The 14,815-nt window shown below is 51.5% G+C and overlaps 1 protein-coding gene across 2 annotated transcripts in view; it reads right to left on the reverse strand.

The window, feature by feature from the left end:
• AKNA (AT-hook transcription factor) overlaps positions 1 to 14,815 on the reverse strand; it is a 49,800-nt gene that overhangs the window by 31,980 nt on the left and 3,005 nt on the right. The window contains exons 1-2 of one of the 2 annotated variants that reach the window (XM_037495413.2): positions 7,734 to 7,923; positions 1,824 to 2,208 (exon numbers count right to left, since the gene is read on the reverse strand). In XM_037495413.2, the coding sequence (XP_037351310.1) occupies positions 1,824 to 2,091 (268 nt within the window). In that variant the 5' untranslated portion in view covers positions 2,092 to 2,208; positions 7,734 to 7,923. Of the gene's footprint in view, positions 1 to 1,823; positions 2,209 to 7,733; positions 7,924 to 14,815 lie in introns of those variants that run through there. The other variant, XM_037495414.2, reaches the window with a different exon arrangement.

Genomic DNA, 14,815 nt, shown 5'->3' on the forward strand with positions numbered 1-14,815 from the left:
TGCAAAATTCCTAGGAAATGAATAGTTGCTATTATTATTACACAGTTGGGGTTCAAGAAACATGCACCCATTCATCTATTTATTCATCTATATACTCATCCATCCATCATCTACTCACCCATTGATCAAACTCTTTTCAATCGTCCATATATTCAGACCCATCTACCCACCCACTCATCTATCCATCACCCATCCATCCATCCATCCATCTATCTTGCTATTCACCCACCCACTCACCCATCTATCACCCACTCATCCATCTAGCCATCTACCTATGCACCCATCCTTACCTGTTCATCTCCCACTCACCCATCTACCCACCTATCTAAACACCCACTTACCCGTCCATCACTTATTTACCCATCATTCACACACCCACCCATTACCCATTCACCCCTTCATCCATCCATCTATATAGTCAATGTTTATTGAGCACCTACTCTGTCCTAGACTTTGGCGTAGATCCAAAGTTTGATGAGACACAGTCTAAGTAGTGCCAAGCACAAACTCTCTGCTCTGGACAGATGCACCTTTATCATAACCCCTATCTGCTCCCTGCCTCAGCACCTCTACATCTAAGATCACTCAGGGGTTCACAGCAGTTCTGGATCTAGAACCCAGGTCCCAACCATGCAGGGGAGTTTGTCCTTACAACTGGGGGTAATGCTACATGGGGGAAAGAGAGTGGGCTTTGAAGCTAGGGACCCCAGCTCCTCTCTGGGGCCATGGGCTGCCAGCTGCCCCTCTAGCAGTGCTTACTCACACTGGAAGCTGCCTCTCCCAACAGGCAGAGGGTGGTGAGGTGGAAAGGAGACACAGCAGCTCCCTGCCCAGGCTGTGCCAGGCACACAGTAAGGACCCAGGACATGGTAGCTAGTGGCTGTTGCATCACAGGTGGGGTTACCATGAGACCTCAGGAAGTGATGCCTCTGTCCTTTCATCCCAGTGCCTCCCCGTCACCACTCCCTGGAGGAGACCTTAGAAATGGCTCCTGGAAGGGTAGCTGTGGATGAACCTTGCCTTAAATGGATCTGGCCTGAGGACCTTGGGGTCATGGCACAGTTACTACCTGCTGAATGGTCTCCTCAGGCACTTGCCTGAGTCACAGAATCCTAAGACAGTAGCATTTCATTCCTGTCTTCTCAATGGAATTATCACTCTCATCTCAGAGAGGGGGAAACCAAGGTTCAGAGAGAGGGACTTTTGTCTAAATTGGTCTCTATGCAAAGGGAGCCTGTTACTGTAGAACACCAGGGATGCCACCAATCCCTCTGTCAATGGGATTAAGAGGAAATGGGCCCCTCCATTTAAATTACCAAGGATAATAATAAATCAAGTGTGTGGAGACGTACCAGTGGCGTCCGTCTCTGTATTATTTATAATAGCAAAAACTAGAAGTTACCTAAATGCCCCACAGTAAGAGACTAGCCCAACAAATTAGACTATCCACTCCATGGAATTCTCTTCAGGCATCACGAAGGACTTAAAGGCTGTTTGACAAGCTGGGGAAGTGTGTCTATTAAGTTACATTATGCTTGTGTCTATGAAGCTACCAAAAAAGGTTACAATACAGTCTGCAGAATCCTGTTGCACATTTGTGTTCTATTTGTGTGTGTGTGTGTGTGTGCAGATATCTAGAAAACTGTTTTAAATTTTTCCTCTTTTTGCTTAAATTTTCTGTCATGAGCAGTATTTCATTTAAATCTTTGAAAATTTTAAGTTATGAACTTCATTGAGATTTTAATTTAAAAAATTTCTAAATTTCCCTCCCACTTTCCACCTCCCACCAGGAGCTGTTTGGGGGTGCTGGGTGGTAGTCTCACCCTCTCCTGTAGACTCAGACTCGGAATCCTGGTGCCCCTCAGGCTGAGGGTGCTGGTTCCACTCCAGTGACTGCAGGTGCTGCTGGGCCCGGCGAAAATCCTCCAGGAGCTCAGGGCTGCTGGTGTTGGGAAAGGGCCTTTCTTCTCCCCAGCTGCTTGTGCCACAGCCACTGGGATCCTTGTCCTCGTCCACCCAGGCCCAGCGCCGCCGGGGCGCCTTCCCCAGGCCTGGCTCGGCCCAGTGGACTTCTGTCCCCGAGCTGGCCATCGGGCCTGGCCTGCACTTCACCTGGGCCACTTCATCTTCAGGAGAAAGACGCACTGGCCACTGTGAGCACCAGAGTCACCGCTGGTTCCTCTCAGCTCCCGCCATCCTACCTGTGGCCTATGAGGGGCACAATCAAGGGACAATATCAATTCTCATGACCCTCTTTTCTTCAGAACAATAAGTTACCAGCAGAAACTGTGGATTCAGACAGCCCTGGTATAGCTCTGGGCTCCACTCGGTGGAAGTTGTGTGACTTTGGGCAAGTCACTGTCTATTATCTTCGGTAGAATAGATAATTCCCCTCTCTCTCAAAGAGTTTTGGAAAATTACCTGAGGTACGAGGGAAAGAGCCCAGCAGCCAGCACACCGGCAAGTGTTCGAGGGAGCTAGTGTTGGCTACCATGTGCCAGGCTCTGCTTGTGGGCTCCAGGGCACAGGCCCTGCTCCTGTGAGAACAGAGAGCCCAAGAGGAAGCAAACACCAGCACCTGCAAACCAAGGTGAGAAGTGATGGGAAAGCACAGGCCCAAGGGTTGCAGTGCAGACCTCAGACGTGAGCGAAGGTCCCCTGTAGAAACCACGTCCTCTGGGACCCTTCCCTGATCACCCTCATGTGAGTGGGTGATCTAAATGGCACAGTTACTACCTGCTGAATGGTCTCCTCAGGCACTGGCCAGCCCCCATGGGAGTGGGGGGAGGTGAAAGGAGCATTTCAGTATCCAGAAGAACTGGAAACAGGGACTCAAATACATGTACACACACATTCATAGCTGCACACTCACAATGGCCAAAAGTGGAGATGACCCAGAGGCACCAGCGGTGAATGGATAAGGAGTTTGTGGTGGACGCCCACAATGGAGTCATTTTCAGCCGAGAAAAGGAATGATGGGCTGGCGCGTACTGTGACGAGGGGGACCCTCACGACCACCATGCTAAGTGAAAGACCCCAAAGTCCCAAACAGCAAGATCCCATTGATAGGAAATAACAGAGAAATCCAGAGAGAGAGAAAGCAGATGGGTGGGCAATGAGAGCTGGAGCAGGGGGCAGGGAGGGACTGCTTAATGGGCACAGGTTTCCTTTTGGGGTGATAAAAATGTGTTGGAACAAGACAGAGCTGGTCGCTGCATCGCTGCACAGGATTATGAATCTCCTAAATACCATTGAATTGTTCGCTTTAAAAGGTTAATCTTATGTTCTATGAAATGCATCTCCAAAAAAAAGAAAAAAAAAATGAAGAAAAATACTCTGGGCAGGTATACAGCCTGGTGAGGGGGGCGGGAGGTGACACAGAGGTGGCCTCCCAATGGCTGTGGTACTGGGGAGAGGGGCTGGGAACTTTCACACCAGAGTATGGGTAAGGATGGCGGTGGCCAGACCCAGGGGGGCTCTTGGGTCCTGTTCAGGCATTCAAGGAGTATCCCAGGCACAGGAGAGCACTAAGAGGTGTGGTTAGAAGCTCTCTCTGGCTGCTGAGGGAGCGTGAGCCAGGAGAGAGGAGGTGGGCTGCAGAGAGCCCTGTGGCAGGGGAAGGATGCTGGAAAAAGGCTCCTCCCTGCCTGCCTTCTAGCCTTCCCTCCTTTCCCACCCTCCTGCAATAGCCAGCACCCCTAAGTGCCTCCTCAGTGCCAAGCACCAGGCTGAAAGCCACAGCATGGTTCTGCCCTAGGAGACCTCCAGGAGCACAAAGACCTTGCTCTACAGGTGGGAAAAGTGAGGTCCAGGGATGGAAGGGGCCTTGGTCAAAGCCACACAGAAGTCAGGACAACACTGAGGTAAAAAGTCACCTTGCAGCCTGGCTGAGGATCTTCCCTCCTCACTGTGGAGATCACAGAGCAGAACTCTGTCCCTCCCGGGACAGACATGTCTGTGTTTGTCCCTGCAGCCTCGTGAGCGCTTGGGTCTTGGTCAGAACCTTGATTTGCACGGTTGAGAAAAGTCAGCAGGCAGCTATTTCTGGACAGAAAGTTCCCCAGGGAACGGCGTGGTCCAGGAAAGGCCGACTTCTCAAAGGCTGACTTCTCAAAGGACAGGGAATAACATTCTCCCCGCTCTGGCTGCAAGCCCTGCTCCTCGGCTGGGGGCTCCAGGACCTCCATTTTCTCCCCCCCCCCATTAATCTTCCTGGCTCTCCCCAGAATTCTTCCAGATAGCTCTGAGCTGCACCAGAATTCCCACCAGCTCCTGTACCCACTCTGCAGCCTGAGCTAGAAGCTTTCCCTACATGTTCTCCCTCGTTCCAAACAGATAAGTAGAAAACCTTTTTCTAATTAGAAAACTGAGCTCAGCATGGAACAGTGACTTGCTCAAGATCACCCAGCTGGTGAGAGACAGCAGGTTTTAAAAAAACCATTAGGTTTGGTCTAGTGGTCTCCAATTTTTTTATTACTAGTCTCACCAAAAAAATACATTTGTACAACCACCCAAAATATATATTTTTTATGTTTGTACATGTGCATCTTCATGCTAATCCATTACATAATAGAAAAAAATCCAAAATGAGTTCCTTAAAAGTTATGATAAAAATATTTAAAAGAGAAGCTCTAGTCCTTCTTTCCTTTACCCTTTGGGGGACCATCATTCCTGTTAGAAATCCCTGCCAGTGGGTCTTAAACTGGAGAGCTCCAGTGAATCCTCTTAAGAATGCAGATTCCTAGGTTGACCCAAGATCCAGACTCAGCGGCCCTGGGACAGGGCCTAGGAGCCTGCATTTTAAACCAGCACTTTAATGTTGCCTAGGCCTTCTCATGCCTGCTAACATGGCAGGTGTGGTTTGTGCTAAAAGTTGTTGCTCTGCTCTTTCTAAACCTCCACCAAGGATGGGGATGGGGGAGGTGTGTGGTTTTGTGACTTTTTAAAGGGTTTTTTCTGGCTGTGCATCAGAGCAGCGGGCCCAATCACAGAGGCCTCTGGGTGCACAAAGAGGAACGTTCTGTCTCCTGAAATGAGTCAGGCGTCACAGAAATCTTACTGTGACCAGGGGAGCTGCAATTTAGAGACAGCTGCGGTCACAGACTGCAGTTCTGTGCCTGCTCCCCAGGCCCCCGAACCTGGGAGCCTTTCTTGAGCAAGGCTCTGTCTTCCACAAAGCTAAGCCCTCAGTGCCAGGGAGCCCGGGGCCAGTCAGCCAGTCAACAAACAGGCATGTGTGCCAAACATATGCCAAGCTCAGCTGGGCCAAGGACACGCGCTCTCAGGGCTGCCATGAAAGAGAAGCAGGTTGGGTGTCCAGAGACCAGGTTCTGGACTTGATGCTGTTGCTTGTCACAGTGAACCACTGGGCTTAAGTTCTTACTGTAAAATAGAGAAAAGACTACAGGGTAGGGCCCTTTTTGGATGATGTGGGAAGTAGGGGATGGTCTAAATGAACTTTGAGGTTCCTGGCTGGCTTCTGAGGACAACAGCTTCGGAACCAAGATTCCATTTCAGAGGAACAAAGATATATATGCAGCAGATCCTCAAGTAATGTTTTGTTCCAAAGTTGATGAAAAAAGGAAAACCCCAGACAAAGAGATTCAGGGAGGTAGATGGTACAGATGACGGTTTCGAAGAACCTATCGACGATATTAAGTGAGGGTTTATTTCATAGAGTGTCTAGTGGGTGCAAATTAACTTTTCAAAAACCTGTGGTTTCCCGCTCTGTGCAACACACTATACAAGACACAAGAAATGAGTAAAGATGTCGCGAAATTCAAGTGGGGAGACACAATATTGAAGGATTTTGCTGTAGAAGGAAGCATTAAGCTGGGCTTAAGGATGGAGTGTATGGGGAGGAGAATGGCATTCCACGCTGAGGGAACAGCATAGGCAAAGGCACAGAGTTCTGAAAATATGAACAGAACTTGATGGAGAGCTATGGGCTGGGGTCCTTCAATGACAGCCCACGTCAGATTCCATTAGAGCAGCAAGGCTGGGATACATGATGTTCCCAGCATGGATGCTGAGGTCTCAGTCAGGGGAGCCAGGGTCGCACTGAGTCCCCACATGGGCTTAGTGGTCAGACTCAGCCCTGGGGAAACTGACCCCATGAGGAACTACCAACTACTCAAGCCTTCTCTTATACATCGCCCTCTAGCTCCAGCCCCTTGTCCCAGTTCTCTCTGGGACAAGAGGCTACAAAACAAGAGGCTACAAGATTCTTGTCTCTTCCCTCAGTTCCTGAGCTGGTCAGCCACTCCCAGGGGATTTCTCTGCCCACTCAGCAGCTCTGAAACTGGGGGCTCCTCTCTTTGTGCTCAGTCTCCCAGGTCGCCCTCTGCCAGCTGCAACCATGCAGCCCACCTCTGCCTCCACGTATGTTCTGAAGTCCCTTTCCATCCAGGACTATCCAGGATGTCCCTCTGCTCCCAACCTGACCCTAACACTGCCCAGATTTGGAATGAGTCAGAGAGAGCTGGTCAGCTCTCCCAAGACCTTGCAGGCAGGAAAGGAGGCCCAGGAATTTAAACCCTGGGTACATGGACTCTGAAACCAAGTAGATTGATTTGTGAAGCCTGTGGGAGTTTTAAAACAAGATAGAGGTTCTGGGCTGTTCTTGAACTCAGTTCTAAACCAGGCCCCCCCGCCCTGACCAGCAGACAGGGCACAGACCTGATGTTCTGAAGGGAACGGTTCCCCTGGTTGTGCAGAAACTGTTAGGGGGAAAAGGATGTCCCAAAGCAAATTCCATATAGGCTTTGTGGACTCCACCCCCACCCCAGGCCAAAGCCAAAGACACTGGGAACTCCAAATCCCATCACCACCAAAGGGAAGGTGGCTGGGACCTGAGGGTGGGGTTAAGCAGCCAGGTGGATATAAAAGGCAGACACGTGGGCTTTGGGGGGCTCTCCATTTTGGCTCTCGGCCAGCTCGTAGCGTCCGGCCAGCTCTGAGAGTGACTTTGGGTTTCCAGGTCGTCGGATCGGGTAGGACGCATTAAAGACTTTATTTCCCTATTTTCTCCCTGAGTTGTACATTTTCCTTATTTCTTTTTCTCTTGTAAATAAACCTTTTATTAACCCTTTTGCGTGTGTCTGTAGTAGAGTATTCATAAGTCCCTTTAAAGCGCGCGGGTGAGGACCCACAGCCAGGAACCCGTTTAATATCGGGGTTGCTCTATAACAAAACTAGTCTCACAAGGAAGCACAAGCCACTCCCCACCCCAGATGTACTCCTTCCTGCCCCAGCATTAGGGGCCCGAGGAGAAAGGAAAGATACCCCAGTGGCTCTGGACTCGCCCCACCACCTGAATGCTGAGCTGGGTCTGCCAGATGCCCCTGGCTCCCCTCTGTGCCTTCGGAGGCAGAAGGGTCACCCTAGCAGGGACCCCCTCCTGCCTCCAGGTCTGCACCTCATCTTGTTATCTCTGAGGCCCCTTTCAGCCTGTGGGATTAAATCTGTCTGGCAGATGCGGACACCCGGGAACAAGGAGGGGCCCACACTTGTCCAAGTTCACAGAGATTAGAATCAGAGCTGGGACTGGAATCTGAGTTTGGAAAAAATCTCCCTATAACCCGCCCGTGCCCTGGCCGGGCTCTCCGAAGCTGAGAGGAGTAAGCGCAGCTGCAACTTCCTGGCTGGGCTGGTCCAGTCGCTCAGTGCTATCCCAGGGAGGCTGTGACTGGCCAGAGGGCGGCCGGCCTCCCCCACCCGCCTTGCTCCCTTACCTCTCTCCAGCTCCACCGCCATCCGGCTGGCCTGATCAGGGGGCCTGCGTGTGAGGTCTTTGTTCCAAACCTGGGGAGCCCCCTGCCTCCATGGCGCCCTGGCCCGCCTCCAGGCTGCTCTGCCAGCCCGAGTCGCTGCTCACAGACAAGCATCTCTCCCCACCTCTCCCCGCCCCGCTGTGGCTGAGGCGGCCTAGCCTAGGCAGGAAGCGCCCAGCCTGATTTCCTACAAGTGTTTTGTTGAAAGGAGGGGGTATGTCTACCCACAGAGCCGAGTGAGCAGGAGGAGCTTAACCCCTTGCAGGCCCTCTGCAGGCCTGCACTGCCCAGGAAAGGGCTCAGACACTCCCCACGTAGGGACTGGACCATCTCAGACAAAGCATAGATTGGGAAGAATGGAGTCCAGTGAAGGTCAGAGGCTCAACCAAGGTCACACAGTATGTTGAGCCTGGAAGGAGGCCTTCAGCAGCCTCCACCCTCTGGGGGCGGTCTCTAAACTCTAAGCCATGACCTTAGCCTAGGCTCCGTCCCTTACTAGGCCTCACTGCCCATCTGTAGGATGGGGAATGATGGGCACTGGCTAGAAGCTTGCTGGGAGCCCTGTCAGCTCTGATTCTCTGTTCTGTCTGCCAATATGTGACCCAACAGCTGAGGGAGGCTGCAAGGATTCTTGCTGTTCCATCCACTGTGATCTCGCCTCAAGCTGAGTCTGCAGCCAACATGGGATTCTCTAGGCAGCAGGGCGATGGGAAATTGTCTGACCAGGTGAATGGCCCCTGTTGTTCCCAGAGTTCTTCAGTGGCCAAGCTGCCTCTTCCCAGCCTCCCTCATCTTGTTCATTCATTTGACAGACACTTACTGGGAACCCACTATGAGCTGGGGATAATGCAAGGCATGACAGGCCAAGGACCTACTGCACACTACTAGAGACACAGTGAGCAAACAAGGAGAGTTGTGAACAAGATGGAGAAGGCTGGGGTGGAGAGATGACCTTACCCTAGGCTGCTTTTGGTAATGCTGATGCCCAGGGCTCACCCCAAACCAGCAGAAACAGTCTCTGGGCACCAGCAATATTTAAAGTATGCCAGGTAGCTGGATGTGTGGCCCTGGTAAAGAATCCACAGGTCAGAGTAATGGGTTGGGGAGGAGGGTTTGGGGGTGGTTAGGAAGGTCTCCATGAAAATATCTATTGCACAAGAAATCAGAAGCAAGTAAAGGGGAAGACAGGCTGGCAACAGAATATTCTGGCAGGGCTTGTGTAAAGGGCAGGGAGGGAGCCAGCAGGATTTTCCCTAAAACCAAAGTTCCATATGCAAGAGCAGAGTGAGCCAAGTGGGAGAGCAGGGGTGGGGTAGAGGTGTGGGGAGTAAGGGGTGGGGGTTACCATCAGAGGGCAGCACAGGGCCCAGTCACCAGGTGTATGACCCCCAACTCTGGCCCTCCCCAGGGTCCAGAGATTCTGATTCAGAAAACAAAAGGGAAGAGGAAAAACTCAGACTTCTATTTGACCCTAAAACCCTCCTGGTGATCCCGAAAACAGTCAAATTTGGGAACCACCAGTGTAGTAAAGAAAAATGAACCTTAGGGGCAATATACACTCAAGTTCAAAGGCTAGCACCACCTCTTGCTAACCCTGTGACCTTTGAGGCTTCACCTCCCCGAGCCTCAGTTTCTTCATCTGTACAATGGGGACAAGATGAGTAGCCACTCGGAGCCGCTGTGGAGATCCAATAAGGTGAACCCTGCAAAGAGCAGCATGAGGGCCTGGAACACCAATACACGGAGGGGCTTCCCAGGGTCGGCTTGTGAGTATCTGGCAAAGCCAGAGCTACAAGCAGGGGCCCCCATCCCAGTCATTACCCCACCCCTCTACCCCCTTCCCTGCCTTTTACTCATGGGGGTCTCCCCGCAGCCCCTAGCCCCGGGTGGAGCAGCGCCAAGCCCTAATGACGTCCCTTCCCTGCCAGCTCTGGTGACCATGTGGGCCATTGTGTGTGGGGCGGGCTCCCCTGACACCCCGTCACTCACTCATCCTCCCTCCCTGGTCATTAAAACCCAGCCAGCACTTCCATCAAAGCCAGGTGGCTGCCGCTACCAGGCACGCCCCATGGCCTCTGGATAACCCCAAACCCATCTTAGGGGCAGCTGCATAACACCTAGGAAGACAGCCCTCAGTGCACTCTGCTCCATCTCCTTGCCCCCATCCTCCCAGCCTGTGCTGGTGCGGTGTGCCCCCCTACCCCTCCAGGGCATGGCATCTCTACCACAGCCAACTTCCACTGAGCTAAAGCAGTATGGCCAAAACTGAGTTCACACTACCAACACCCTCCAAACTCAGGCCTCCCTAGTTTGGCCCATGTTTCACCCAAGTGTGCCAGCCAGAATGGACCATGATCCTGGACACTTCCTGCTCCCTTGCACCCCATAGCCATCTCTTCTAGTTTAATTGCCTACCTCTCACCCCAGTCTGTGCTACCTCTGTGCCACCTCCCCATGTGGCCTCTTGCAGCAGCCTCTGCTGAAAAGGTCCCAGGACCTTCCACTCCACCCCCACCTCCCCACCAGCACAGCAAAGGGATCGTTTCCAAACACAGTCCCACTGTGCTCAGGACACAGACAGCTGCCAGGTGCTCTGAGAAAGAAGGTGAAGCTGCATGGTCTGCTGGCTACTCCGGCCTCTCCCCCCTCCTCCCTCATTACTTCTCCCTCCTCCCCTTCAGCAGGCTCCTGCACTCAGGCGCCTGCTGTTCCTGGGACAAATGCCCTGCTGTGCTCCCCACATCACAGCACCCTACTTCTCCCTGTTAACTCCCAGGCACCCCACAGATCTCAGCCCCGTGTGCCCACCTTGGGGATACCCCATTTATTATTATACTTAGCATGGGGTTACCTGACCAACATCTGTCTCCCTGACAATTGGAAGCCCTGTGAAGCACCCCCATTCAATCCCCCGTGCCCAACATAGGCCCTGACACAGTTGAAATGTAATAAATGTAAGCTGGTGACCCAGTGAATCTAGTCAGTTGCCCAGGCCTGGCTTGTGGCCCTCACAACAACCACCCAGTGAGGCTGGTGTGACATCTCTGCTTTACAGCTCGGTAAACTGAGGCCTTGAGAGCCCAGACAACGTGTCCATGGTCACAGCTGGAAAGTGCTGACCAAGAGTCAAAGACACAAAGGCCCAGCTCTTTACACCCATGCTTGCCTGCTTGCTGCACACACCTTTGCGGCCTGCGAGTAGCCTTGGCCAGTGGGTCACACAGGTGTGGAAATGAGGACCAGAGATGGGGACGACAACAAAACAGCAAAATAATAATGATGATGATGATAATGATAAATGAAAAAAAAAAAATGAACAAACGAAACCCCAGAAACAGTGGCCCCCACTGCCAGTGTGTGAATGCTCTGCCAGAAAGAGCCTGGTGAGGCTGTGTCTGCCCACCCCCGCCAGGCCAGTTCTCCTCATGTGAGCCCAGCAAGCTCTGCCACATTGCCTCCAGGCCCCTGGGTCCCGATGCTCTAACACCGCACTGGTGACTTCTCATCCACTCTTTCACTGCCCTTTCTCCCCTCCCTTCCTTCCTCCCTCCCCATCGTTCTTGAGTCCCTAATTGCTCAGCGCATTAACCAGACAGGAAGCCAAGTCTGTTTTGCTTCATCTTCCGGCCCAGCCCAGGGCATGGCCCAGGCCCAGGACCGGCATCACTTGTTGATGTCATGAGCCCTGACTGTCACTCCTTCACATGATGTCCTGAGGTTCAGGGACAGAGCGGGGCCAGGCTCCTCAGCCATCCTGAAGGGAGACTGGGGCTAACAGCATCAGGATTCTCGGGGGGCTATGGCTGTTTCATCCTCTGCCCCTCCTTGAGCTGTGACATCTCCCTTCCCAGGGACAGAAATGAAAATCATCCTACGGTCACCCAGCCCTCCTGCATGAGTTGCTGAATTGACACCTACAGTTAAAATCCACATGGCGTGTGGGTGAAGGGATACAGCAGAGGATTTTAAAGAAGCTCAAGAACTTGGGTTCTCTGACTCCACCTGCCCACAAGGCAGAAGTGCCGTGCTGCTGGGAGGCTGCTGGGCGCAGTAATTTAGGGTAGGTGGGCTTTGAGGATAGTCAGAATCTCTTTTGAAAGCTGTGTGGCTTTGGGCAAGTCACCTAACCGCTCTGAACCTTACACTCCTTAGGTGTAAAAGGCGGGGATACTGACTGTACAGAATTCTTGGGGTGATAAACGAGGCTATGTGCCTGAAGTCCTCAGCCCCGCACCCAACCAGCACAGAGCTCATGAATACATGACTTTGGCCCTAGCTGTAAAAAATGCCCATATGGCCTGCTCCCTGCAGGGCTGAGTTTCATTTTCTTGGCTCCGGGGCACTCCTAACATCAGTCACAGCTTTAGCTTTTGGTCCCCTACACAAAAAGAGAGAGTTAGCCCTCCCAAGTGGCGAGAACACTGCCATCTCCCTTGAGGCTCCCCTATGGCCCCCAAGCCCACTCCCTAAACCTAGCTAGAAAATGTGTCCCCACCCTGAATAGGTAAGGAAGGGAAAAAACAACTTTCTCAGTAAACTGAAACATAACTTAGGAGGAGGGTGTGGCCGTATTGAAATACACACACATACACACACACACACTCAAATTCATGTCTCATGAAGAGTCAAACCAAATGTGCTGGGACCAGGAGTGCTAACCACAAAACTCTACTGAGCACCTATTCTGTGTCACAAACCCTGGAAAGGCCTTTCATGCATTTGAATCTCATGATTTCATCCTCACGCCAAGCCAAGGAAGGAAGGTGGGTTTGAACCAAACTGGCAGAATCTAGACAGAAGCTCTGATCACTTCGCAAGTGAACCAACAGTAGGTGTAAGGTTGACAACCTCAGTGCCCAATGACAGTGACCACTGAAATGAAGGATATTTCCACTCAAATATTATGTAGCTATAATCAGTCATCCTGTAGAACATGAAGTGGTGAAATGATGACAGGTTGAATGGACAAGCCAGTTAAAAAATAATATACATCTAGCTTGAGCCATTAAAGACAAAAACCAGTAAAATATGATGGAAGGGAAGGAGGGAGGAAGAGCAGCAAGAAGGGACCGGTGCTCCAAATGTGTACAGTAATTATCACCAGGTAGTAGAGGCATTTCCCTTATGTATATTTTCTAAAAATAACCATTGTTTTAAAAATAAGAGTAAAACAGGGCCTCCCTGGTGGCGCAAGAGTTAAGATGCAACCGATGAAGCAATCCGCAGTCACTGCAGCATGAGTTCGATTACCGGGCCAGCCAGGAAGCAACCCACACGGTACAGCAGACCTCTCCTGACTCGCCCGCTGCTCCCCTCAGCAGTGTACTTCAGTCAGTCTGCCTGTTCTATTCCCCACTCTGTCTCTGGTGAATCCTCTCACTCCCACACCTCTGGTCTGTACCCCAGCTCTTGTATACATAAATAAGTAAATCTTAAAAAAAATCATGAATCTCTTAAAAAAAATAAGAGTAAAACAAACTTATTATCTTAAAAAAATAAAAAAAAAAAGTAGTGCTCCCTGTGTAGTGCTCCCTCTTGTGGAGTCCTGGACACGGCCTGCCTTGCTCTCCCTGTTAGGGGGAAAAGGATGTCCTAAAGCTAATTCCATACAGGCTTTGCATGGAAAGCTAGACCAAAGCCATCAGGACATTGGGAAAGACAAATCCCATCACCACCAAAGGGAAGGTTGCTGGGACCTGAGGGTGGAGTTAAGCAGCCAGGTTTGGTATAAAACCAGACACATGGGCTTGGTGGGGGGGGGGGGGGTGTTCCCTTTTTGGCTCTCTGCCAGCTCGCAGCGCTCGGCCAGCTCTCAGAGTGCTAGGTCGGCAAATCAGGTAGGACACATTAAAGACTTTATTTGCCTCTTTTCTCCCTGAGTTGTACATTTCCTCATTTCCCTTTCCCTTGTAAATAAACCTTTTATTAACCTTTTGTGTGTGCCTATAGTGGAGTATTAATAAGTCCCTTTTAAGCGCACGGGTGAGGACCCACAGCCAGGGAACCCATTTTATATCGGGGCTGCTCCGTAACATCCCCACCTATACAGCTGGGCCCAGAGGCTGAGCTATTTGAGGCTCTTTGTAGCTCAGATGCCCTGACCCACCCCACAGCTATCTTCTTCACTTTATACCTAGACCCTGGTACTAGGTGTTCTTTCCTGCACCTGCAGTCACTGTGCAATAGGCAGGAATATGTGAAATCTCATAATCAGGCATTTAACAGATAAGGAAAGGCCCAGTGGGGTTGCACAACTTGCCTCAAGTCACACCGCACATGAGGGACAGAGTTAGTTCTACCTCCACAAGTAAAGCATTATTCACCAAATGATTCACTGATTTAGGGTGACTGGGTACAGCCTCCTGGACCCAGAGCCCCCCTCCCAGTCCTTGCTCCTTGGCGGTGGTCTCAAGACTCAGAGATGACTGACAGTTGGGTATCCTGCTCTGGCTTTGACCCTCCCCTAGAACAGGTTCAGCAGAGAACTACTGGTAAGGATCTAGAGGCCTGAGGGGGCCACTTGGGGAACAGGGGGTCTCTCCTGGCAATTGAGCTGCAGTTTGGCTGGCATTTGGCAAGGAAGTATAAAGCCAAGACAGGACTGTGGGTCAGGATGGAGAAGAAATCAGGGAATTAAAAACATAGGGGATAGGGGCAGAAAGTCCTGGATCTAGATCTGGTAAGTGACTTTCAACGATTCCAGACTTTAATGCCCAGCCTCAGACTGAGGATAACGCTTTCCTCAGGAATGTGCATGTGAAGTGGCGGGAATAATATTGGCTCACCTCTGCACCTAGGAGGTGCTCAGAAAATGAGGGTGGGGGTTGCTGGTGGCGGGTTCTGTAAGCCTCCTTCTGGCTCCATGATCAGCTAGCACCTCTTCCTAGTTGCCCTGCCCACACGCACACCTCCCCTCCAGATAAATCTTAGAGCATCATTCTGGCCCAGCCTTTCCCTACTTAAAAGTCATTGAGGGGGCCTCCCCTGGTGGTGCAGGTGGTTGAGTGCCGAGCTGTGAAGCTGTCCTCAGCCTCTGTAGCGCC

This window comes from Talpa occidentalis, unplaced genomic scaffold (assembly GCF_014898055.3).
Source record: "Talpa occidentalis isolate TD23 unplaced genomic scaffold, MPIMG_talOcc4v2.1 talOcc4.7, whole genome shotgun sequence".
Classification (NCBI taxonomy): domain Eukaryota; kingdom Metazoa; phylum Chordata; class Mammalia; order Eulipotyphla; family Talpidae; genus Talpa; species Talpa occidentalis.